General features: G+C 36.1%; 1 protein-coding gene across 2 annotated transcripts in view; it reads left to right on the forward strand.

Annotated features, from left to right (window-relative positions):
• Nucleotides 1–4,627: 4,627 nt before the first annotated feature.
• Nucleotides 4,628–26,917, forward strand: part of LOC106765180 (nuclear pore complex protein NUP85) — a 28,838-nt gene continuing 6,548 nt past the window's right edge. Inside the window, exons 1-16 of one of the 2 annotated variants that reach the window (XM_022782171.1) lie at nucleotides 4,628–5,028; nucleotides 5,875–5,977; nucleotides 6,068–6,178; nucleotides 6,284–6,367; nucleotides 8,841–8,912; nucleotides 9,001–9,057; nucleotides 15,214–15,330; nucleotides 15,414–15,614; nucleotides 15,766–15,876; nucleotides 16,022–16,059; nucleotides 16,202–16,358; nucleotides 16,678–16,779; nucleotides 16,877–16,933; nucleotides 17,287–17,433; nucleotides 17,548–17,618; nucleotides 17,722–17,809. In XM_022782171.1, coding sequence (XP_022637892.1) covers nucleotides 4,703–5,028; nucleotides 5,875–5,977; nucleotides 6,068–6,178; nucleotides 6,284–6,367; nucleotides 8,841–8,912; nucleotides 9,001–9,057; nucleotides 15,214–15,330; nucleotides 15,414–15,614; nucleotides 15,766–15,876; nucleotides 16,022–16,059; nucleotides 16,202–16,358; nucleotides 16,678–16,779; nucleotides 16,877–16,933; nucleotides 17,287–17,433; nucleotides 17,548–17,618; nucleotides 17,722–17,809 — 1,842 coding nt within the window. In that variant the 5' untranslated portion in view covers nucleotides 4,628–4,702. The remainder of the gene's footprint in view (nucleotides 5,029–5,874; nucleotides 5,978–6,067; nucleotides 6,179–6,283; nucleotides 6,368–8,840; nucleotides 8,913–9,000; nucleotides 9,058–15,213; nucleotides 15,331–15,413; nucleotides 15,615–15,765; nucleotides 15,877–16,021; nucleotides 16,060–16,201; nucleotides 16,359–16,677; nucleotides 16,780–16,876; nucleotides 16,934–17,286; nucleotides 17,434–17,547; nucleotides 17,619–17,721; nucleotides 17,810–26,917) is intronic. The other variant, XM_014649708.2, reaches the window with a different exon arrangement.

Raw genomic sequence — 26,917 nt, forward strand, 5'->3', positions numbered from 1 at the left:
AATTCACCTTAAAACCCTGCAAAACAATGTAAAAACAAGCATAATATCTCTAAAACCAACTTTTGACTCTCTCATGACTCAACTAAGTGTTTTACTTGATTTTAAGCTCATTCTAAGCCATAAAGGATGTGTTTTGATATTAAATTTAAGTATGAAAATAACGGTTTTTAGACCGTTATCAAATGAAGAGAAGAGAACCAAATGAAAATGAAATTGAAGCAACAAGACAAAACAGAATTGGAATTAAACTAAAATTATTCAATACATGAAGAGGGAAAAGAAAGCAAACCTAAAACCCCCAAAGGGGAAGGGGCTAAAAAACGTAAAATGGAGAGAAGGAGGGGAGTGAAATATGATTCAAGGGTTTTAAAAGTCTTTTTTACAATCTTTTCCTTCATATGGGTTTCTCCTAAATGTGCCCAAAATTGGGCCTAATTAAATTACAAACAAAATTTAAAAACAAATATTGATGTGAAAAATAATAAATGATGTGGCAGTCATCTTATTGTCCTGTAAATAATAATTGGAATAATTTGCCTAAGATACTCGTTCTATTGTACAATTAGAGATTAAGACTACTTCCAAGAAAATTGAAGTGAAAATGGTTTGGACCCTTCATAATCAAGACCGTACAACCTTATGGAGTAGTTGAAATTAAAGATCAAAAAACTCAAAGGACATAGATGGTCAATGGACAAAGGTTGAAGGAATATCAAGGTGATGATCCTAACATATTCACCATCAAAGCCCATCTGAAAGAGCTATAATCGAATAAGGCGTCGAGCTAAAGACATTAAAAAAACACACTTTGAGGCAACCCTGTTTTATTTACTATTTTATTGTCTTTTTAATTTGTTATTTATTGTGCTTTATGTGATTTTTAATTGTGTGAATATTTGAATTAATTAAATTGAATTGCATGATTAAATGTTTGTTTGTTGTTTGCATTGCATAACTGCATCATGAGAGAGTCTAAAGAACATTCAAAGGATAATATTCTAGGATGTTGCATTGAAAAATGAATTAGAATGAGTTTCTAAAATCTATCAAAGAGCCTAGGCTCACGCAAAAAATTTGATGTTCAAGCCACCATTCGCAGGTAACCTACAATGGGTTTCAAAAATTTGAAACTTTAAAAGGCAAACCCTTATATATCCACTCATTTAAAACCCACTCACACCTTTATCATCCTACTCACTCTAAGCACCTTCTATAAACTCGCAAAACCTCCCACCTTTCACTCTTCAAACTTCCAAACACCCAATTCTCATTCTCCAAGCATTTCTCATTCTCATTCCTTGCATTCACGAGTAAGTACATATAATTATTCATTCATTTTTCTGATTCTTTGTTCAATCACTAGGGTTCTTTCAAGCCACATTCATGGCTTGATCATCTCTTTTTGTGATTATATGCTTTATTTTCAAGATTATGATTGAATGTGTACTTCTGATGTCATTATTATAAGCTTAAATGTGAGAAAATGCTCATTAGGTCATCTTTACATAAAAACCTCAACTTTATAATTACATGTTCAAATCAAGTCAGTTGTTTTAAGGTTTTTTATATTTGATTATGAGAAAATGCAATCGATTAAATGTTTTAATGTTATATAGTTGAAATTGATTGTTACAAAACAAAATGCTTGAATGAAAGAAGTTTGGTTGCTAGAAATTGAATTTTAATGATGAAACCGCAGTTGCATGTGAGAATCTGAATTGGTATATTTTATTAAATGATTAATGGAGTAAACTAATCTAAAAGTTGAATGGCATTTGATGCATAATGGCACCCAAAAGAAGAGTAGTCCATGATATACCCGCTACAAAGAAAGGGAAGGGAGCAATTGCTTCATCAAGACCAAAAAGAAGTCAAAGAAGTTCAATAGTTGTTTGATGGCTCTTCTACAAGCAGTGTTGCACCATCAAAAGGAGAATAATCCTTTAACCAAGCCATGCAACAACATCCACGATAAGGACTATGGAAACCCCTACATATTCATCTAAATCAACTTTTGAAGCTACACCTGAAGAATCATCCTCCCCAACTCCATCAGTTTAGATGGAAGAAGGAAAGAAAATAAGAGAATTGGCCCAACCTTCATCTCAATGGAAGTGTATAAGGTTCTAGAAAAAAGGTCAAGCAAGAAAGGTTTAATGACATTAACATGCTTCATACTGGACAATAGGCAAAATACTAGTCTTTGGATACCGAGATGGGCCTAGAGTACCATAAAGAGCTCTCCTAAGACTTGATCACTTGAAGCTACAAACTTGAAGGAATATCTGATACAAGAGAGGAGGAATCTATGAAATCAGACTCTAACACAATTCTAATTACTATAATAATTTCTTTGATAGCTTAAATCGATTTCTAGATCAAAGTTATAATACTTTCAACCTCCATGCTCACAATTTTTACACAAAATAGTGTCATATTAAAATGTGGAAAAAAGGGGACTTGAGGTATGTATCATGATGTAGGGATTAAATGGGCTACAATGGTGCTGGAAGTGGTATTTTTGGACAAGTGCAATTCCTATTTGGTTGTCATTGACGTTGGTTTTGTTATAGTTTGGTGTAGAACATTATTTTGGTTTTTCTGTGGGTATCGATGTAAGTTCATGTTCATTTTAATTTCTGTTAAGTGTTGCAAGTGATCAAATTGGAATGAGACCTAATGCCCAATATTTAAGAACTACTGACCCACTTAATGTGCTGGACTTTTGGTAGTTTTAGGCTTGGTCTATCACTTGGTTTTAGAAAGGGATTTAGGCTGTATTAAAGCTTTTTGGTTCTGTTTTTAGTTGATGTGAATGTTAAGTCCTTGAACATGTTCTAAGGCTAGAATGGTGGCTTAGTGGTGGTTTTTGCAAGCTATCTTGGTGTGGAAATGCGATGCTTGGAAGTGTACATGCTTTATGATTTAGTGCAACCTATACTTTAGATATTATATTGTTGAGTTTACAATGATGGACGTGATGATGCAATAATATATAAAATAAATGGATATGGGGCTATATAGGTTTAATACCTTTTAAGTATATAAATTGTTTATTATGAATGATAAGGAAGTAGATAGGTTTTAAAGTTGGAGCATTGAATTAGTGGTAGCATCATGAGCACTACTGAGAGAAGAATATTAGATCAATAGGTTCAAATGAATTGAAGTGTGGGTATAGTTAATGCATGCAATATGGGTTCATGGCATGGACATGATAGTCTTATTATAGTAGAATCCATGCATGTAAGCATGAGGAGGAATGAGTGACGGAGGTAAGGAGAATTTCGGTGATAATTATATTATATATAATATGATGCATGTAAACATGTGGCATATGGTTACGTGAAGTGGAAAAAGGGTGTGGGTGTCACAGGGGTGTACGTGTGTTTTGCATCTAAATGATGAAAGGAGGTTATGTGAGAGCGAAAACTAGGGAAGGAAATGTATATAATTTGGTGGATCCATGTGGGACCCACTTGGGGATAAGTGAATGGTTTTTCGTGATTAGGTAAAAAAGAATGGTACAGTGAAGTATGAAAGATGACACGTTTGTGAGATCGTTGGTATTAACATACATTGCCTTTAATTGACAGGTTGTGTAAAGTTAATGAGTTGACCATGATTGTGTTTTAAGGAAAAGTATGGTTTGCTATTATATTGCTCGTTATAGTCTTGCTATATATTGATATTGCCTCATGTGATAGGGGTATAATATGGACTTAACTACTAGATTATAAATGTTGTATTGTTGTTTTGATATTTATTCTGTTAGCTCACTTTTGTTTGTGTTTTCTTATATGAGAAAAGATGATATTATATATATTTCAACAAATGTTTAAAGTGGTGAGGTTAACTAGAGAATGAAAATTTTATTTTCTTATGGATTATTTTAAATGTTGTTGACTCTTTCTATTATGTTGGAAGGATTTATTGGTTTTTTGAGATTGTATACTTTTGTTTCAAATTATTGTTAATGGCATTTAAAGGATTAAGACTTTTATTAAGATTATTGATATCAAAATGATTTTAATTGACTTTTTTTTCCGCAATAAAATCGGATTGATCAAAGATATCCTAAGTTAAAATATTACAAATATAAGGTTTAAAAGTAAGTCCTTTTACCTTTAATTGTTTGAGCTAGTTGAATATTTTTAAACATAATAATGACTCTCTTAACATGAATAACTAAAGGTTAATGTTTTCACAAGATCCCGTAAATCTTATAGACTACCTAAAAAGTCAAGAGTCAAAACTACTCTATTATGAAACCTCATTTAATTTTATAATAATTAAATAATACTTAGTCGATAGAGAATTCACAGATATTTTTTCTCAAAATCCTATCCAATTATTTAAACCCATTTTATCGATTTTAATTTATACACTATTATCGAGATCTTGAAAAACCGACCTATCACTTATGTGTTTGGTCTGGTATCTCCTTTTCCTCCCCTAGTTTTTGGAATGCCTAAGATAAAGATGGGAAATGATGATCATTCTTTTATGTATAAAAAAAAAATATTACAAGTGTTTGGTGAGTTTTATAATTATAAATATTAAAAAATATAAAATTCTTTAATCGTCCTCTGCTAATTATTTCCCGCCTAAATACTTTTTTGTCTGCGAACCTGAGCGTAGCTTCTTCTATTTGCTTTTCCCTTAAAACCCTCTAAACCCTAAAACACTCCCCCTTTTGAAAATGCCGTCGGACACCGTCGGCAACGGGGCTCTGGTCCCCCTCACCGGAGACCTGCCGACGGTATACCCTCTCCACCATGGCCTTGCCTCTCCGATTTGTAGCCTCTCCATCTCCTGGTCCCGCGGTAACACCCTCCACCTCTCCCTTTTCTCCGCCACCGCTGCTAAGGTCGTCGAAGTTAAGCTTACCAGTGAGGATCCAGAGATTCCCGATGTTCACTGGCGCCGAATTGCCTACGGCTCTGTTGCGCCCTTCGCGCTGCTTCAGAGTCGGAGAAGCTCTGTTTCTGCTCTCTTGAAGACTCCTTCTCCTTATCATTCTGATTGGTAATTGACCACAAGTTCGGGTGCCCGCTTGTTTAGATTCAATTTCGGAGAAACAATTATTTTTATGTTATTTTTAATCAATTTTCTTCCTATGAATCAAAATAGAAATGGTTAAATTTTCTTTAATAAGCTGAGCGCAGCCAAATTTTTTGTTCTGAAAAGCTTTGGATGATGTCTTTGTTTCTTCTAAGGACCAATGCTATGAATGTAGTGTTGTTAGATTTGTTCAACCCAGCAGTTTATCCGTCTTGGTTGTTAATAAGATTGAGAAATTGAAGACACCGTTATTTCTTTGTAACATTAGATTTTACTCTTAATTGGAGGCTTCCAGTGTTTCCATGTAGTATGTGTTGTATCAAATGTCAATGATGATCTTCAATTCTAATTTTTATATTTCTATATTGGCTTTATCTGTGCGTTGGCAAATTTGATTAATGAATGAAATTTATTTTGCAAAACTGATTTGAAGTGACGTGATTTACATTTGGATGATTTTATTATTATAAAAGCAAGTTATTAATATAAAAGCAAGTTAGCAGTAAAACTAAGCATAAATGTTGTATCCAACTAAAGTTATCTAAAATTATTTTAGCTCAGAATCAATTCTGGACACATTCAATTCTTCAACGTGATACTAAACACGTTAAAATGTAACTTCAAACCATGTTAGCGGGGATTTCAACATGATTTTGGAGAAACCAAACAGTTTTTCTCTTTTCTAGGGTTATTTACTCTGGTTTCATTGGAAGTTTCTCACTTATATTACATGTTTTGAATCGTGTTTTTGCTTAGGAGTTTTGTATAACTGTGCCTGTTGACAATAACTTCATATTGTTTTACCTTCAGGTGGGAGAATGTCCTTCAGTATAGCAAGGAGATAGGTTCTCTTCTAGGGGGTTCAAAGTTGCCCCCAAGTCCTATAATTGATGACTCAAAAACAATTGTTAAGGTGTTGTTTTAGGTTCTAAATTGTTTTACTGTGCTTACTGGGGCTTACAATATTGAGAAGTCAATCACTTGCTTTTAACGCTTAATGTAGAGAGATGAAGAACCAACATCTTTGAAAGCTGCATGGGAGTTAATTGAAATATTTTATGTGGACAAGCAATCTCAATCATGGCTACCTGAAAGGCTGGTTGATTGGTTAGCTGTAATAATCTACTTTTATTTTCTTGATGGGATTTGTAAATGGTTGCATTTTATTTCGACACTGATCACTGTGCTTATTTTAGTTTACTACTGCATTGTATGACAGGATTATGACAGCCTATTTACTAGCACACATGAAACAATTCATGGCAAGCTTGTGGATTTTCAGAAAGAACTAGTCAACATACAGGTCTGGTCATAGCTGATCTGATGAATAATAGTAAATATCTTCTATTTGTCTATGAAGTCAAAGTATTTGGAATGTTTATGGTTAGGGTATAAGGTGGGAGAATATTCAGTATAAGTTAATTAGAGTAAATAAATATAGTATAAGTTAAGTAGAGTACATAAATATATATTCTAGGATAATATATGGGGAATATTTATATTAAATAAAGATATATTCTAGGGAAATATACGGGGAATATTTATATTAAATAAAGATATATTCTAGGAAAATATACGGGAAAAATTTGTATTAAATAAAGATCTATTTTAGGGCAATATACGAGAAATATTTATAAAAATATATTCTAGGGAAAGATTTAGCACAAGATGGACGGGAAATAATTAGTATAAATAAAGCTAGAGTCTATTGTTAGGGTTATGTTTTTTATTATTGAATTTTGTGACAGACATTATTGTCTTGTGAGGGAGGTTATGCTTCCAAAGTAATTGATGGAGGTTATGCTCCCAATTATTGTTTACTTTTGTTTATTCAGATATTACTATCAATGGAAGATATTCATTCGTTCAATTCTATTCTTTCGTTATTCTTTTGTTTGTTTTGAGTGTATGAAAGGGTAATTTCTATTGCGTTCCCTACTCAGATATGTAACAGTTTAGGTCTTAATTCAATAGTCTTGAAATGGGTGAATATATATCTCGTTTTCCTATAGAGTCTCATTCCATATGGCACATAGATCATAAAAGTTTGAGGTATTTATTGGAACAATGGATAGCTACTCAAAATCAACAAAATTGGCTGGCAAAATTGTTGGGTTATGAATTTGAGATTGTGTATAAAGTGGGGGCAATAAACATGGTGGTTGATGCTTTATCATTGAAATTTGAAGATGCAAGTGAGGAAGAACTAGAGTTGGGTGTGTTATTTAAGCCTTTTTGGCTGGAAGTGCAATTGATTGATACCGAAGTTCCATGAGACGTGGTTTTAAAAAATAATTGTGAAGACTTATAGAGCAGCCCAAATTTGCATGATCATTGTACCCTGGAGCGGCTATGCTACAATCGTAGATTAGTTCTTTTAGCAACTTCAAATGGACACTAGCATTGCTACATGAATATCACACAACACATATTGGTGGGCGGGGGGACACTTGGAAATTTTTTGCATCTATGAGCCCATAACGCAGTCTGTTTATTGGAATGGCTTAAAAATTGATAACAAATTTTATAGCTGCATGCCCGGTTTGTTAGTAGAATAACATCTATACAAGGTCTTCTTCAACTCATTCCATTCACATGGCAGTATAGGAAAATATAACCATTGATTTTCTAACAAGCCTTGAGATGATGCACTTAGGCAGTTGAAATTTCATTTGGAAAGAGATCAATGACAAATGGCTAAATTTGCTAACTGACACAAGATAATTTCAAAGATCAAAATTGGTTATTGGGTATATTTGAAAATTTGTCCTCAGAAGTATCAATGCCCACAAGACGATAGCGAAAGTTCTTTCCATGTTTTTGTGGCTCATACCTTGTCCTCAAACAAGTGGGACCTGTGGCTTACAAATTACAACTCTCTGAGACTTCCGGGATACATCCAGTAATTAGTGGTTGGAAATCATGTGTGGAGTAAGAGCTGCCAGTTATTCATGTGAAAAGAAAGATCTCCTTTGTAAGCATTTTCTGGTTTTTTTTTCCTAAGCAATAAAGACAGAAAGAACACCAATTTTAATCAGCGGTGCTTTGGGTTCTTTTGTTCGTCTCTTTGATCTTTTGTTCAAGTATCATATCAAACTTTTGATTCAATGTTCCCTCTAAAACATCTGAATGACCAGCAAATCTATGGCTTCAGATGTAAGATCAATGCAATATTAAGTCTTCTTACCTTCTGTGAAGCCTCTTTGCCGTTGAGATAGAAGTTAGTAAGAAGAGGTTAGGGGTAGGTAGGAGGAGTTTAAAAAGCAGTTAAGGGAGGTTTTAATTAGTAGTTATGCAGTTTTTGTTTTTTAAGGAGGGGGGCGTGTACTAGTTCTGGTTGTTGAGTGTTTTATTTCTGAACAAGGAATGTCCTGTGTAGAAGGGAATGTTTTTCCTTGGAGGCTGTTGATTATTTTCAGTATTTTCCATTCAATAAACTGCTGCCTCATAGGGAGGATTCATTTATGTGATTCTGATTGTTTATTTTGAGATAGAATCTAGGTTTCTTGTCACCAAGAATCCTAACACACACACACACACACACACACACATATATATATATATATAATCACAGTTTTAATGTTTGTTCTCAACTATTATTGAGCTATTTCTCTATTCTTTGTATTCCAAAGGAATCTACCTCAACAAATATGTAATATTGTCTATTACTTGTATATTATCCCTCATGTTTTCTGTTTAGCTAATGTCTATAATCAATGTGTTTGATCAATTTCTTCAACGATGAGAGAATAAAATTACAGAATCTATGTATGCAGGTGATTGAGGATGATCCCAGATACTGGGAATTATTATCATCTGCACTGTCAGTTGGTTGGCTCGATATTGTGGTAATGCTACTGCATTTCTGACATTTTTCTTCAGCATGTATTTCCTTTTAAATAATGACTTTTATATTATGCTGCTTTTTACTTGTAGGTGAAAATGCTGCGGTTGCATGGATCTTACCAATTAGATCAGCTCAGTAATCGGGAGGTTGGCATGACAATTATGAAAATGTTATTATATGAAAGAGATGAATTTACGCAATTTTGTTTCAGTAATTTTGTAGTTTGTATGTTACTTTCTTGGTAAAAATCCGTTTTTTATTGTTGCCTGTAGACGAAAAGTACTCAACTAGATTGAAATCTCTTTGATAGTTTGATCCTTTATTTCTTCTACTGGTTTTTGTTATTAGATATTTTACTTGAAAAGGAGAATGATTTTTATTATTATCATTCATATCTATAACATTTTCCGGACACCTATTTGTAACAATCTAATCTTTCAAAAAAAGGAAATAAAATAAAAAGTATACTGAAAAATAAATTAGAAGATTTTACAAATATTTTCTTTAATTAGGAAGATTTTCCTCTAATTACAACACTCCTCCTCAAGGTAGTAAATGAATATCAATCATTCCCAATTTACCTAAAATATCTTGAAATCTATCTTGAGGGAGTCCTTTTGTAAAAATCTCTGTTATCTAAAGTTATATAGGAACTTGAGTTGTAATCACAAAACCTCTGCGTAGACTATCTTTGATTAAATGTCTGTCAATCTCAATGTTTTTGATCTTGTCATGTTGTACTGAATTATGGGCAATGTTCATGATAGACTTATTGTTAGAATATAGTTGCACATGATTATCCACCTTGACTTTAAGGTCATCCAAAATGATTTTCATCTAGAGTCTTTCACACATTCCTTGAGCAATAGGTCAAAATTCAGCTTTTGCACTAGAACAAGATACTCCATCTTTCCTTTTGCTCTTCCACGTTATTAGACTATCTTCAAGAAACACACAATACTCAGAAATAGATTTTTTGTTAGTAATAGAACGTGCATAGTCAACTTTAGTATATATTTTCATAGTCAATGTGTCTTCCCTTTTGAATAATAGTCCCTTTCTTGGACTTGACTTCAAATACTAGAGATTTTTGTGAACTGCTTGCATGTATCTCTCTTTTGGATCATGCATAAATTGGCTCACTACACTAACTGCATATGCAATGTCTACTCTTGTGTGTGATAGATAAATCAGTTTTTCTACCAATCTCTGATATTGGGCCTTCTCTACTGGAGCTAACTTTCAACAATTTTATCTTGAATTGCGTATAGTGTTTGAAATAGGTCAAGTGGTCTATAAGGGGCCTGGGACTTATTTTTGTTCACTTTAGCCAAGCTTATGGGCTTGAAACAGGTAAATCCTAGGCTCCTAAAAATTCCTATTTAACTTTCAAGTGCTTATGCCTTTAAAACTTCCTATTTATTTTAGGTGGCTTCTTGATTAAAGTTACTCTTGTTGATTTTAGAGGACATGGTGTTTGTATTTATGTTGCTTAAGAAAGTTTCAATAAGATTCTCTTTGGGCATTAAGATAACAAGGTCATCTAGATGTGAATTTTCACTTCAAGAGACTCAAAGAGAAAGAAGTGAGGATGGATTCAAGTTAAACAAAGAACACAAGATAACAAAGACATTATAAAATTGTCGGAAGAATTGATGAACATAAGAACATGAAATAAAGAAACAAAGATGGAAAAGAAAGGGAATGGAAGAGGATGGGGAAGGTGGCAAGTCACTTGGGGGATGGGCTAACTACACTCACAACAAAAAATGGCTATAAAAACTCTAGCTCATTCAGCAACCCTTTACAAGTGCGGAGGAGGTCCTCTTAAATAGGCTAAGACAGGGACTTCCCATCACTTATACAAAGATGAGGATTCCCTAGCAAGAAATAAAATGTTATGGTAAGGCTAAGTGCAAAAGCAAAATACAAGACAAGACATTAGTCTCTTGTGTGCTCATATGGCTAAAACAACTCCTCAAATAGCTTAAATTTGAAGAAAGTTACCACTGCACATTCTACCTGACAACCATGCAAAATTACTCATTGCCTTTTGTTAGAATTATTGGTTAGTGTGTGTGCGTTGTGTGTGAGCTGTGTGTATCTTAATGGTAGAATAATTACTAAGTCTACCTATGTTAGGGTACTCAGTAAGATTAAAGTAGGGAGTAGTATGTAGGGTTATCTATAATCATTGTACCTAGTAGTCTAGGACAGTTCCTTGACCTTTCATCTCCCTATCGTATCAACTCTTTATCTATATAAATAATAGAACATGAAGAGGGTCTATTAAGCCCTCAAGAATATATTTTTATCAGTCTTAAATCTCAACATGGTATCAGAGCCATAATTGGAGTCTATCCTAGCGATTTTTGTTGTCGTTGGGCATGTTGTTCCACCCGCTATCGGGCCGCTATCGGACCACCCATTAAAAAGTCTAATCCCATGCTCGAGATGCATATACCTCGGCGTGAGGGGGGTGTTTTGGAAGTCTCATATCGACTAGAGATAAGGTCATTTAAGTGTATATAAGTGGGTGCAAACCTCACCCTACAAGCCGGTTTTGTGGGGTTGAGTTAGGCTTAAACTCCACTTCTAACATGGTATCAATGGACCAAACATATTGAGGTGGGTTGTCATTTTATAAGAGGAAAGCTGAAGTCTGGAGACATTATTGCTACATTTGTCAACTCTGACAAATAGTTGGCTAACATATTCACCAAATCTCTTAGAGGATTGATGATCTATCATATCTGCAGCAAGCTAAGGACACTCTAACTTGAGGGGTAGTGTTATAATTATAGAAATAATTAGATGATCGTTTATAATTTGGGAAATATTGAAATAATGAGTTGATTCTCTACAATCAGGAATATCTGGATTATATATATATATATATATATATATATATATATATATATATATATATTATTAGGAACTTATTGATTTATTCCCCATATCATATCTTTCATTAGAGGATATCAAATCTCCTCTATTCATTGTATTAATTTCTTTTTCTAAATAGAATTACAACACCAATGGCCTCATGGAAATACATGGTTTCATCTCAATGTTTCTCTTTTCCAAAGGGTTTAACATTCAACAACGCCATTTTTATGATAAATGTGTTGACAAATGAACCAGTGAACAATACCTTGAGATTTTAGAAAAGTACTGTAAAAGGGGAGAAAATGTTCTGCACCCCAGTCAATTTGAATAGCTTTAAGGGGTTTGTTAAACTATAATTCAGCCATAGATTTAAACTGTTGAAAATTAGAAAGAGCTTTAAATTTTGTTTAAGCAGATATATCAAAGTAAACTGAGATTAGGCGTCCATGAAAGAAATCTAATAAGAAAAACTAGTAGATGAAGAACAACTTGCAGATTGATACAGTTAAAGAAGCTTGAGAAGAAACTTTATGGGCATGGCCATTCATCAATCAGAACAAAACGGCATAGAAGTTTTATTAGAAAAGGGTATATTACAATTTTTAAGAACTGTAAGTGTAACAATAATATTAGGATATCCTAGTCTAAGATGTCAAATATAAGCATTAATAGTAGTACAAATATTTGAAAGTTCGGTGTCTTCTCTTTAACTTCGAGTTGCATCTTTGTCTTACATTCTCTTGATGCTTCTCGATAGAAGATTGCTTTATTAGTATCTTGATACATCTATTCCTGTCGTCTTGTTAGATTCGTATCCATGCCATATATATTGACTTGGTAAGGTCTTGCAAGATATAGTCGACTGAAGATGAGACGTATATCAGAGAGCATCATTTACTGAAGATATGATTGTCTAGTGCTTCGTTGTTTTGACTGTATCAGACATCTGCTAATAACATGATCTTTCTAACTTGTCTAATGCAAGCTTGTGTGCTCTTTGCTTCTTGTACTTCAACCATTAGTTGTACCATCAACAGACGCTTGCTCTTTGGTCATGATTAAGTATCATCTTGTGCTTTTGCCTATTGCTGTGGCACACTTGATAAAGTATATTAAACACACCAAAACTGCTTTGTTTGCTATGATCAAAACCTGAGTATCTAATGTTAGAACTTAAGGTATTCAGACTTTCATCTTATGAGAGCTTAACTTGTCTTTGCCATAACAGTTTTATGTTACAGCAATGGTTTCTCTTGTTGCAGCGGTGGTTTCTGTTAGACTGGTGTTTAGCGTAACCAAGGTAGTTAAAATCAAGATCTTACTCAAGATCGGAAAATATAAATCCTAAAATCGGAATATCATAACATGGATCGTAAGATCCTACAAATTTTATAAAATTTATATTCACACAAAAAATCACTTGAGATTAAAAAAGGAAGTATATTTCTAGAGGACTTAGTTGATCCCTCTTAATTTCTTCTATTTATAATAATAAACTGATATAAGAGTACATGAAAGATTAAGGAACAGCCGTAGACACCTAGCTGCAGAACTAGGTACTAATAGTAGATACAACTCAAAAGCTAACACACTACACCCTAAGTAGGCCTAATGATGATATACATAGATATAATTATTCTAACAAAATCACTATATGCCACTCAATTTATAACCGAACTTCATAATATATAAAATGAAATAGAACATCATTAAATAGCTCAAAAAAAAGTGAAAATTTGTGTATTTTGGGAATGGAAGAGCAGCCGTCTAAACACATTTTAATGAAAGGAGAGCAGGGGTTTCACTTATGGGAAGAGAGGGAGTCACGTTGTGGCAGTTTTTCTCAGTTGTAGAAGGGAGGGAGTCACACTTTTATTTCATCAGTGCGTTGCAGTTTTAACAGAGTTACTTTTTTTTTTTCTGGGTGCAACAAGGGCTGCTTCTTGAGAGGCACCTTTTTTTTGTTTTTCTTTGGGTGTAGTAGATGTTTTAAGTAATTGGGCTTAAATGGGTTAAACTTATTAGGTTAGAAAACAATTTTAACCCATTAAGAAAAACCCTAGAGCTGTTTCCCACCGCCCCTCACAAAGAGTTTAACAGTGAGGCCAACATTGAGGCCACCACTAACAGGTAAGTTGATGCCACGACTCACTATTGATAGAGGTGGTGCCAAGAGAGGTGTCACTGCTGAGAGAGGTGCCACGGTGGAAAGAAGCACCGCCGTGAGCTCTGTTAGCTTCTTTCTTGTCGTTGGGAGGGACTGCATTGCAAGAATTGTCGCCGCTCTTGCTAGAGTTGCAATTTATAATGACAATCCACTATGATCTATGAAGAACGTGAGTTTTAAGTGAAGCCAGATCAGAGAGGGAGTAGAAGATCGTAGTCGAACGACCGTACGTTCTAGATCCTGATTTTGACTACCATGAGTGTAAATATTTTGTTAGACAGTTAAAACTAACTTGTAATTGTGTCTGTATATAGTCTTTGTCATAATAATAAATCAGTGGATCTGTTAGGGTATAAAGTGAGAGGTAATGTTAAAGGTTGGAAAGTATATGAGAGAAGAAAGTATAGAAGGAGAAGGGGACTGAATGGTGAGATAATGGGGCCGAACGGTGGAAGATGGGGAGAGACTAGGCTGAACGGTAGAAAGCGGGGAGCGACCAAGCCGAACGGTGGAAGGTTGGGAGCGAGCAGGTCGAACGGTGGAAGGCGAGGAGGGAACATGCCGAACGGTGGAAAGTAGGGAGCGAGTTGGCTGAATGGTAGACAAGGGGGGACGACTAGGCCATTGACCGAACGGTGGACAAAGGGGAACGACTAGGTCGCACGGTTGGAATCAGCGTGGAAGCATCCTAACTACCACAACAATTAGGATGGGCGGGAAATTAATTTGAGTAATAAGAGAGATATTTTGAGAAGATATTCAGCAAAGGATAATTAGAGTAACAAAGTCATATCTCAGTATATTATTCGGTATAAGTTAAGTATAGTAAATAAGGCTAAATATATTCATATTAGATAATTATAGTAAATAGGATTATTTTCTAATATTCAGTACATTTTGGGAGGGAATTAATTAGTATAAATAAAGGGGAAGCCTAGGATTAAAGGTATGCTTTTGATTTAAAGGAGGTTATGTTCCAGGATAATTGACGGAGGTTATGCTCCCAATTATTGGATGACTGAAGAAGGTTATGCTCCCAGCTATTGTTTACTTGTGTTTACCCAGATATTATCATCAATAAAAGATATCAATTCGTTCTATTCCGTGCTTTTATTATTCTTTTGCTTGATTCAAGTGTGCGAGATATTGTTTTAGTTACGTTCCATACTCGGATACGTAACAGGATCAATTTTCTAACTGCTATATTTCATTATTTTTTCTCACTCTCCTTAATTTTTTTGTACAGTTAGAAAATGGACTTGTAGAGACGGTTGCTACTCTTATTTCCAAAATGCCCCGCTTTCACCCTGAATCTGTTGGAAAATTAGGTGAATGCTATAAATCCAAGCCTGACTTTATCAAGGTATTTCCAGATTCCATTTTAAGATGTACTATTACATTTTGCTTCTTGTCACGATTATGCTGTTGCTTATTTCTATTCTATAGAGCTGGGAAAAATGGAGGTCTCAAATTACAAAACTGGACTGCAGTCCATTCTGGATTCAATGTGATAATCAGCAAACTGTTGAGGGCCTGAGAAATTTGCTACAAATTATGCTGGGTAACACTGACAGTCTCTGCATGGCTACATGTTATTGGATTGAATTATATATTTCGCATTTTCTATACATCAGGCCATTTACAATGGTATGTTCAATCTACATATGCAACTATTAATTTTAAAATTTATTTTTACTCATGCTGTTGGCTTAAATGATTCCTTTCTTGTATTGCCTGTTAATTAAGTGGACCTTAACATAACATTGTATATCCCCTTCTCTTCTCCTTTTGCTAACAGGGAATAGAAAGCATGTGTAGTTTGGCCCAGAAATGCATCCAGTCAAAACCACAATCTAATACCCATAGGTTGGAAGGACTTATGGTCGGAATTCTTGAGGAAAATACTGAGGTGATTATTCGACTTTTACTGTCCATTCATGTTTTTAAAAATTTGGGCCTGCTACTGCATATTTTCCACCATTATTCTGTTATTTAATTAAATTCTTCTTTCTAAATTTTAAACATGAATGAGCATTTTACAATGTATGTCTCAGGTTGTTTTGGCCGAGTGTTCCAGAGAATTTGGCCCTTGGTGAGATGCTTGCATTTCATTAGCTTATTTTGCTTTCAAAATAATTGTTTCATCAAAACTCTAGACAAATTATGCATAGTTTCTCATGTAGTTTGGTTTGATGATAATGGCACTGTGTATGTGCTATGTATCAATAAAATAGGTTGGTGGCACATGCCATAGAACTGTTGACTGCAGGGAGTGAGCAAGCAGAGGTTCTTCTGCATGAGCAACGATATAACTTGGGGGGAATCAGCATAGTTGAACTACACCGGCTTGTATATGCTCAAATTCTATCATCACATGCACTGACCTGGCAGGTAAGTTTAGCTACTTCTGCATGAATCATGAATTACATGAAACTAATCAAACTAATGAATCATGAATGTCTTAATTCACATCAGAATTTGCTGTTGCATATAGATAAACGTCTTGGATTTTAACATATATGGTTGATAGATTGAAGTAAGGATGATATTGATGTCTCGTAATAAACAGGATTTAGCAATACCAAGAGACCAAAACAAGCTTTGCGAAATGAAAGTTTTTTTATGAGATTAGAGTTTGAGAATATGATAATGTTATTTGAGCAAGTAATCTCTTTGGTGCTCTTATGGGATAATGTTTACATATCTGCAGATAGCTCCAATATATTTAACATCGTGCGTGAAGCAAGGAATGGGCTTGTTAGAGAATTTATTGTATAGGCAATCTATTCAACACAATAATGTGTTGCTTAAGGTAACTGTTTTAGCTTCTTAAGGTTCATTACTATTTGTTCCCAAGTATATTGTTTATATACATTTGAGTGACAGACATATACTTGCTATTCTTGTAGAACATTGAGATATGCCGGTTGTATGAGCTTGATCATATTAGTTCAAACATCATGAAGGTAACTTGCACATCTTGATTGTGTGTCTTACTTGAGTGTTAAAAAACCGCCCCACCGTTCTTTTAACAATATGCACTAGAACACTTGAACTATGTAAGAAAATAAAGAATTATTTTATTGATAACAATCACATCAATTACATTGTCAAAACCTTTGTAGTAATCAAAACTTTTGATTGTGTGTCTGTATATGTAGTAATCAAAACCTTTGTTGAAAGAAGTAAAAATATGCTGAAATGAATCGGAAGATTTTGAAGATATATTTTCCTAATTACTATGGAGATGTTGAGACTATATTTTATCCTAATAATCTGCTGTTCACAATAAGAACTGATCTGCATAAGAAATATGTAGATTGCTGGAGTATACCACTGGAAGCATGGTCATAAGGGTGCAGGGGTATTCTGGCTTCAACAAGCCCAAGATTCTAGTTGTCTTGATAGGATTGCCCAACAGTTGTTTGATTCTGTTGGAAAGTCAATATCTGATGAAAGCTTCAAGGTAGTTCTCATAATACTCCAATAAACAACTTACTGAGATTTTCATATATTCCTATTTATGAATTTGTTTTCTTCATAATTATTTAGATTTCTAATTTTTTCCATTCTTTTACAGCAATGGGAAGGCATGATTGAACTACTGGGTTCTGAATCTAAGCCTGCCGGGGGTCTTGAATTTTTGCACAAGTATGAGTGTGCTATTCAATGCATTTTCTTGTTTCCTTGTCTTTGTCTAATTATATATTATTTTCATAGTTCTTGCATTCATTAAATATTGTATAAATATCAGGTATAGGGATTTCAAGAAATCCCTTCAGAAGGTCTCTGTTGGAAAATCAACTGAGATAGCCAGGCAAGCTGTAGGCTCCCTGATTCTGGTATTGCTCACACTTCTGTGATTACTTTTGCTATTGTAAAATTGTGTGCTGATTGAACAATCTGGTCTTTTCACTTGTTATTAGCTGATCTAGTTGGAAACACCTTGTCATAAGCACCCAAGCACTTGGGAAACCCATGCTCAAAAGCTAGTTTTTGAGGTGGAGGACCAATGACTTAAATACACATATTACTCAATGTGAGACTTACGCACCCATAATAACCAAGTCCCTATCATAGCACTGTCCTAAGAACCAAAACCTTAACTACTTTCATTTTATGAATTTTCACTCAACAATCACATTGATTAGAGCAATCCACTGGTCATACTCCTTTGTAGGTATCCCCTTATGAGACACCAATGGTCCACTTTGGTAACAATTGGTAAAACCCTTGACAGACAGTGATAGATTTCTTTGGTAAAGAAATCAATCTATCACTCCAAATAGAACTCACACACACAATTTACTGGAAAACAAGACTGTATATTCTTCTGATCAAAGAATACAAAAGTACAGTTCAAAACTCTCAAGGGAACACTTTTCCTCCATAGGAACAACTCTTGTCTATACAAAGAATTTACCAAAAGCTACCGTTGACACAAGACCTCCCTACCTTCTTATAAAGGCCCCCTAACCAATTAACCAACTAACAACTAATTCCTAATCTGTTTCCTTCTATCTTGTAGACATTATATCCTATCATTACACCCGATTGCAGAACAACCTTCTCCTGAAGGTTGGAATCGTGAAGCTTGATCTCATGCCTCATCTTCATCAATGTGTTATCATATGAAGGGAACCCACTAGCAAATTCAGGTCTGGAGGCTTGAATAATAGCCCTTTTCCTGGACTTGACTTCAAGTATTAGAGAATTTTGTCAACTGCTTGCATGTGTCTCTCTCTTGGATCATGCATAAATTGGCTCACTACACTAACTGCATAAGCAATGTCTGGTCTCGTGTGATAGATAAATCAATTTTCTCACCAATCTCTGATATTAGGCCTTCTCTACAGGAGCACTTTCTTCACTTCCAATTCTGTTATTCTGTTCTATAGGAACTATTGAGGTTCTACATCCCAGCTTTCCTGTTTCTTTGACGAGATCAAGTACATATTTCCTTTGGGAGATGAAAATTCCATTCTTGGAGTAGGAAACCTCTATTCCAAGAAAATATTTGAGTTTTCCTAGATCTTTCATTTCAAATTGAGCTGCCAATTTATCTTTTAATGCCAATTTTTCTGTTTCATCATCTCCTGCAATGATCATATCATCCACATAGACAAGCAATAGAGTGAGTTTACCTGTTAAAGAGTGCTTTATGAATAGAGTATGATCTCCTTGGCTTTAATCCCAAGGAAACCCTTGCTTTTGTAAGTCTTCCAAACCATTCTCTAGGAGATTGCTTAAGACCATACAATGCTTTCTTCAGGAGGCATACCTTGTTTCTTTCATTTTTCACTTCAAAACCTGGGGGAATCTCCATGTACACTTCCTCGTCTAGATTTCCATGAAGAAAGGCATTCTTCACATCCAGTTGCTGTAAGTCCCATCCAAAATGGGCAGTCGAAGCGAGAATAATTCGAACTGTATTCATCTTTGCCACTGGGGCAAATGTCTCCTCATACTCAATCCCATATGTTTGGGTATATCCTTTTGCCACCAATCTAGCTTAATATCTTTCTATTGTCTCATCTGCCTTATGTTTCAGTGTGAATATCCATCTACACCCTACTGCCTTCTTGTCTCTTGGCTTATCAACAATCTCCCAAGTTGAATTTCTTTCTAATGCATTCATCTCTTATTTCATGGCCTCTTGGATTGAGATAGGAATTTCTATGGCATCAATGACAACAATAAAACTTTTGTGCTTATCAGAGAGATTGTTAGTGCAAACATACTGAGAAATAGGATATTTAGCAACACATCCAAATACTCGACTGGGTAGACTCGTTAGTAGGGAACAAGAAGGAACAAAAGACAATAGAGACTCTATAGGACTAGTGCCATTTAAGATACGAGTGGGTAACCTGTTGATGAGATATGTGGCCGTTAACACAACTTCTCCCCAGTAATTTTTTGGAACAGACATTTGAAAAAGAAGAGCTCTAATTACTTCAAGAAGATGACGATTCTTTCTTTCTGCAATCCCATTTTGTTGAGGGGTGTTAACATAGGTTAGTTCATGAACAATACCATTATGAACAAAAAATTCAGAAATTCACGATTCACATATTCAGTACCATTATCAAACCTGATTCTTTTGATATTTTTTCCAAATTGATTTTGGACAAGATGGAAAAAATTTACAAAAGTTTGAAAAACTTTGGATTTATTTTTCATAAGGTATGTCCACGTGACACTGGTATAATCGTCAATAAAAGTAACAAACCATTTGACTCCGGAAATAGAATCTATGACAGAACCCCAAACATCAGAATGAATTAAATCAAATGGAGAAATATTCTTTTTGTGATTAATATGATAAGATGCACGATGATGTTTTGACAATTGACAAATATCATAATTAAAAGACTCAACAGAATCTTTGGTAAACAAGTGGGGAAACAAGGACTTGATAAGACTAAATGAAGGATGCCCAAGCCTTTGATGATGCAACCATATTTGGGATTTTGCCCGCGTCTCAAATGTAACTTGTTGACTCATGATTTTTGTGTTGCTTTGGTCATCAAACACTAAAAAGTACAACTCACTCTGCCCCTTAGCAGTTAAAATTGTCTTCCCCGTGGCAAGGTCCTGAAAAACACAATAAGTTGGAAAAAATTTACTGAACAATTTAAATCCTTTGAGTTTTTGCATAGTGATAAGACTATTAGCTAATTGAGGAACATGTAAAACATCCTTCACTACAATAGATGAGTCCAAAATTATATTCCTAGAGCCGCATATAGGTATACCCTGACCATTCACAACTGTAGTAAGTTCTTAATTTCTTTAAGCATATGAGTCGAAGGACACACTAAAAGGTGTTGTATGATCAGTTGCACCCGAATCAAGGATCCAAATACCTTGAGACACATTACCAATAATATTGAGGTAAATATTATCTTTTATGGATAGAGTACATGATCCAGAGGGCTTACTCATGGACTCATCCATTGCTTTCAAAGGAATAATTTTTACTTCAGACATCCCGTAAAATGCAACCAGGAGTCTCTGGTGACCTTTTCTAAGACGACGACGGCGTGTGGGTCACACCGAGAAAAAAAGGAGCAGAACTTAAAAGCTCATATCTACTCAAAAATATGCCAAACGGGTTGTCACCAACCCTAGAACAAACTTAGGAGGCTCTGGCGACTCTGTTTGCGACGGCAATGGCGACTGGGTCTGATACAGACCCAAACCTTATTGGGCTCAATGAACCCTTGATCCAAGAAGAAAAGATCAAGCATAGGTGGGGTAGAGTATATGAGAGGAAAAAGATTAGGAAAGGTGACGTGGCATAGTCGGGAGGAATAGGTTGGTTAGAAGAGAGAGAAAAGGGTGTGGTTGTTTACAAAAAGAATTTGGAAGAAAGTTTTGGAGAGGGGTTAGTTGTTTTTCAATAGAGAGGGAGCCATTCTTGGTTTCTCTGAGGAGCTTGGCTCTGGGCAGTGAGATATTCACATCTTACTGATTTTCTTGTTTTGTAGAGAATAAAAAACACTCATATTCAGTCTTCATTTGATATTTTCTTGCTTTAAAAAATCCTTATCATCCATCCTGTCGGATACTCGCAAACAATGCCATCGAAGAAGAACAATACCACCCAAGGGGAGCAAACAGCTGAGGAGAATGATGAGACGAAGGTAGGGTTTGTTGTGGGAGAGGTGACTAAGCTCAAGGCAGTTGTTGAGGAGTTAGTTGCTGCGGAGCAGATCACAATATTATGTAAGGAAGCAGCTGAGAATCAATCAAAGTTGCTGAATCTAATGTCAGAATTTACTAAGGGTAGAGAGGAGGAGGAAGAAGGACAGGGGTCTGTAGGACAGAAGAAAACGAATTCGGTAAAGACTATACCGAGGGTGTTTCCGAGTATGAAACCGCTTGACGGAGATGATCTGTTGGAGTTTCGCCAATCAATGAAGAATATCGAGTTGTCGTCATTCCATGGTGAAGATCCCGCAGGGTGGATTGCCAGGGCAGAGGTTTATTTTAATGTCCAAGAGACACGAGAAGCCGTTCGTGTAAATCTTGCCCATCTATGTATGGAAGGAAGCACGATACATTTTTTTCAGTCTCTGTTGAATGAATATGAAGAGTTAACATGGGAAGATTTAAAAGGGGAGATGCTGGAGAGATATGGAGGAATGAGAGAAGGAAGTGTTTATGATCAATTGGTTTCTTTGAAACAAACAGTAAGTGTGGAGGATTATATTAGAAGTTTCGAATATTTGATTACTCAAGTACCACGAATGCATGATGAGCAGCTGTTTTCATATTTTACTCAGGGGTTAAAGGACGACATTCGTGCAAGAATGAGAAGCTTACACGTTCCAAACCCTCTCTCCAGGGGGTGCATGATGAATGTGGCGCGTGCCATTGATGTGGAGATGTCAGGAAGAAACAGAATGTGGTAGGGAAGAGGTGAGCCACGTGGTGAAGGTAAAACGCAAGTGGGAAACCGACCTGTATTTAGTGTGTTGGGCAAAATTGGCCCAAAACAAAATGGGGGCAATTGGGGAGGAAATGGTCCAGGCCCAGGTGAAAAAAAAGATTAGAGTGGGCAAAGTAGAACGGGACTGAAAGATAGAGGAGCAAATCATCTCAGCTATCAGGATTTCTTGGATCGGAAACAAAAGGGTCTGTGTTATTAGTGTGGTGGCTTATTTGGACCCCTCCATCGGTGCCCAGTTAAGCAACTTCGTGTCATCATGGTTAACAAAGAGATCCAAGTTGCATGTGACAAGGGGGAAGAAGAAAGTGACAACGATGACGAGGAATACGAGGTGGTGGTTTCGTGCATGGCGTTGAATATCTGTACGATCGCGAGCGGCAATGGTGATCAACCAAGAACAATGAAGTTGCGAGGAATGATTGGGGAGATTCCTATGCTATTTTTAATACATAGTGGAGGTACTCATAATTTTATTTCTAGAAGACTTGTGGAAGCATTGGGATGGAAGTGGGAAAGAACAAAACAAAAGAAGGTTTTAATGGGAGATGAACACAAATCGGAAACTCAAGGTGTTTGTAGAGGTATCAAGGTGAGGTTTGATGAGGGTGAATTTGAAATTGATGCATTTCTTTTTGACTTGGAGGATATGGATATCATATTAGGAATGTCGTGGCTAATGACTTTGGGAGAAACCACGGTGGACTGGAAAAAACAGATTATGAAAGTACAAACCAACCAAGGTGAAAGGTTGCTGAGAGGGATTCCTCATGGGAATTCTTTGATAATGTCGGTTTGTGGTTTATTGGAAGATGAAAGAAAAGCAGAGGATGATGGCCTGAACCCAGAGCGGAAGAGCGTCCTTGATAACATGTTGCAGCATTTTAGTGAGGTGTTTGAGGAACCAAAAGGGTTGCCGCCTGTACGTGTGAAGGAGCATCAGATCAATCTTAAACCAAGACAGGAACCTATTAATGTGAGACCCTATCGTTATGCTTACCACTAGAAAAATGAAATTGAGAAACAAGTGCTAGAATTGATGGAGGTGGGTTATGTGCGGCACAGCCAGAGTGCTTATTCCAGTCCCGTAATTTTGGAGAAAAAGAAAACTAACAAGTGGCGAATGTGTGTTGATTATAGAGCTCTTAATAAAGCCACTATTCCGGATAAATTTCCCATACCGGTTATATAGGAATTGTTGGATGAGCTGCATGGTGCCAGGTTTTCTCTAAACTTGATCTTCGTTCGGGTTATCATCAAGTCAGAATGCGGGAGGAAGATATGTCAAAAACTGCATTCAAAACCCATGAGGGTCATTACGAATATTTGGTGATGCCCTTTGGATTGATGAATGCACCCTCAACTTTTCAAGCACTCATGAATGAAGTCTTTCGTGCTTTGTTACGCTAAGGAGTATTGGTGTTTTTTGATGATATTCTTGTATACAGTAGTAGCTGGGAAGAACATTTGCAATTACTTGAAAGGGTGTTGGGAGTGTTGAGAAAAAATCAGTTATTTGCAAACAAGGAAAAATGCATGTTTGGCCAAGAAAGTGTTGAATATTTGGGACACATTATCTCAATGCCGAAGTGCATGAAGATGATAAATTAAAAAAGATAATTGAAGAGGTGAAGGCTAGACAGGGTGGACATGTTCATGCAGGTTACGAATACAAGCAGGGAGTATTATACTTTAAAAATCGCCTTATTGTTCCAGAAAAATCAGCGTGGATTCCTAAGTTCTTGGAAGAATTTCATGCTACTCCCCAAGGTGGTGATTCAGGTTTCTATCGTACATATCGTACATATAGGAGACTAGCTGCCAACTTGTATTGGAAAGGGATGAAAAAGGATGTCCAACAGTTTGTCCAGGCTTATGACACATGTCAAAGGCAAAAATATATTACAGCAGCTCCTAGTGGTTTATTACAACCATTACCGATTCCGAAAAGGATTTGGGAGGATCTAAGTATTGACTTCATTACGGGACTGCCAAGATCTAGAGGATTCGAAGCCATATTGGTGGCTGTTGATCGTCTATCAAAATACTGCCATTTTGTAGCCCTTAAACATCCTTATACTGCAAAGGTTCTGGCTGAAATATTTGTTAAGGAGGTAGTACGACTTCATGGGATTCCAAATTCTGTGGTGAGTGATAGGGATCCGGTATTCATGAGTTTGTTTTGGAAAGTGTTTTTTAAGATGCAGGATACCAAATAACAAATGAGTACAACTTATCATCCGCAATCAGATGAACAAACTAAGGTAAAAAACAGGTGTTTGGAAACTTATCTAAGTTGTTTTATCACCGATCAACCCAAAACGTGGGTGCTTTGGATGCCTTGGGCAAAGTTTTGGTTTAACACCACTTATCATGANTCTACCGGAATGACCCCTTTTGAAGCGGTTTATGGGAGACCACCCCCCAAGATTGTGCAAGTGGTGCAAGGAGAAGTGAGAGATGAAGTTGTCCGGAAGGATCTTTTGGAGAGAGATGAGGTGTTGAGACAACTAAAAGCCCATTTGCTTCGTGCCTAGGACCGAATGAGGACTCAAGCCAATAAACATCAAAAGGAAAGACACTTTGAGGTGGGTGATCTTGTGTTTTTAAAATTGAAACTGAATAGGCAACAGTCTGTCATGAACAGAGTCAACCGGAGTGCTAGATATTATGGCCCTTTTGAGATTATGGAGAAAATTGGGGAAGTGGCATATCGGTTGCAATTGCCACCAAATTCAAAGATTCATCCCGTCTTTCACGTATCATTATTGAAGAGAGCTGTGGGTAAGTATAAGGTTGAGGAGGATCTTCCTACTGGGTTGGAGGATGATAGAGCAGAATTATTAATTCCTGAAGTTATCTTGGCTATTCAAGAAAACACAAAGAAAGGGAAATTTACGAAGCAAGTGATGGTGCAGTGGAAATGGAAAAACGTAGATGAAGCTACTTGGGAAGATGACGTGATCATTAGAAGTCAATTTCCAAAATTTAGCCTTCAGGACAAGGCTCTGCTTCAAGAAAGGGGTATTGATACAGACCCAAACCTTATTGGCTCAATGAACCCTTGATCCAAGCAGAAAAGAACAAGCATAGGTGGAGTAGAGTATATGAGAGGAAAAAGATTAGGAAAGGTGACGTGGCATAGTAGGGAGGAATAGGTTGGTTAGAAGAGGGAGAAATGGGTGTGGTTGTTTACAAAAAGAATCTGGAAGAAAGTTTTGGAGGGGGGTTAGTTGTTTTTCAGTAGAGAGGGAGCCATTCTTGGTTTCTCTGAGGAGCTTGGCTCTGGGCAGTGAGATATTCATATCTTACTGATTTTCTTGTTTTGCAGAGAATAAAAAACACTCATATTCAGTCTTCATTTGATTTTTTCTTGCTTTAAAAAATCCTTATCAGGGTGACACCAAGAAAAAGGAGCAGAACTTAAAACTCAGTTCTACTCAAATATAGGTCAAATGGGTCGTCATCGACCCTAGGATCAGACTTAGGAGTCTCTGACGACCTTATCTGTGGCAGCGGCGGCGACGAGTGGGTCCCGTCGGAGGTGGGCGCGTGGGCTACATGCGCTGGCGATGGAGGCGTGTGGTGGCGTGTGACGGCTCCTCTCACGGAGTGACTTCCGGTGTTGTGGTCGCCGGTGTTGGGCGCACCTTTCGGCCTTATCAACGGCTCCAATCGGCGGCGGCGGTGGATGGACAACAACAGTGGCACGACCGTGCATTAGCGTTTTGTGGTTGCCGCTGTTGGGCGCATCTTTCTGCCCTATCAATGACCCTAACTGGCAATGGCAGCGACGCGACTTTGCAGCGGAACGGAGTCCCAAGATTGGGAACTCTGACACCAAGTAGAAAATAGGACTGATTTTATTATTCTGAATCATTAAAAATACATTCTCATACCCTCTATTTGTAATAATCTAATTCTCCTAAGAAGAAGAATAGGAAAACTAGGAAATAAAATAAAATAAATTATATATCTATTTTCTCTAATGAGAAAAATTCTAAATATCATCTCAAATTACAACAGCTTCCAACATTTATGACTAGTGTGGCAAGGCTTGTTACAGAAGGTACACACACCTCCAGCTTTCTTCTCTATATTGGCTATTCCTCCCTTTTCCGGGTCTACCATCATGGTCGGTGACAGAAAAATGATAGTGGCTGTGGATAATATTCATCCAAAAAAAAGATCCACGATCGAAACCTTAAACTACCAATACCATAAAATTGTATATGTTTTGAATGTATTGTGCCTAATGCAAACCGTAGAATATGTATTTATACTATTTTACAGAATCAATAATAATAAAAACATCTAATAATTAGTAATCAATCATTCTAATTTCTTAGATTATGTAACGGTTAATTTCTTACAAATCTCTGTAACAGATGAATACATTCTGTAAAAGTTTGGAGAGTTAACTGAGAAGTAAAAATATTATTACTGTGCTGTAATTCTATTACACATAGTGCCCTATTTAAGGGACTATGGACCA

This window comes from Vigna radiata, chromosome 6 (genome assembly GCF_000741045.1).
Source record: "Vigna radiata var. radiata cultivar VC1973A chromosome 6, Vradiata_ver6, whole genome shotgun sequence".
NCBI classification, from domain to species: domain Eukaryota; kingdom Viridiplantae; phylum Streptophyta; class Magnoliopsida; order Fabales; family Fabaceae; genus Vigna; species Vigna radiata.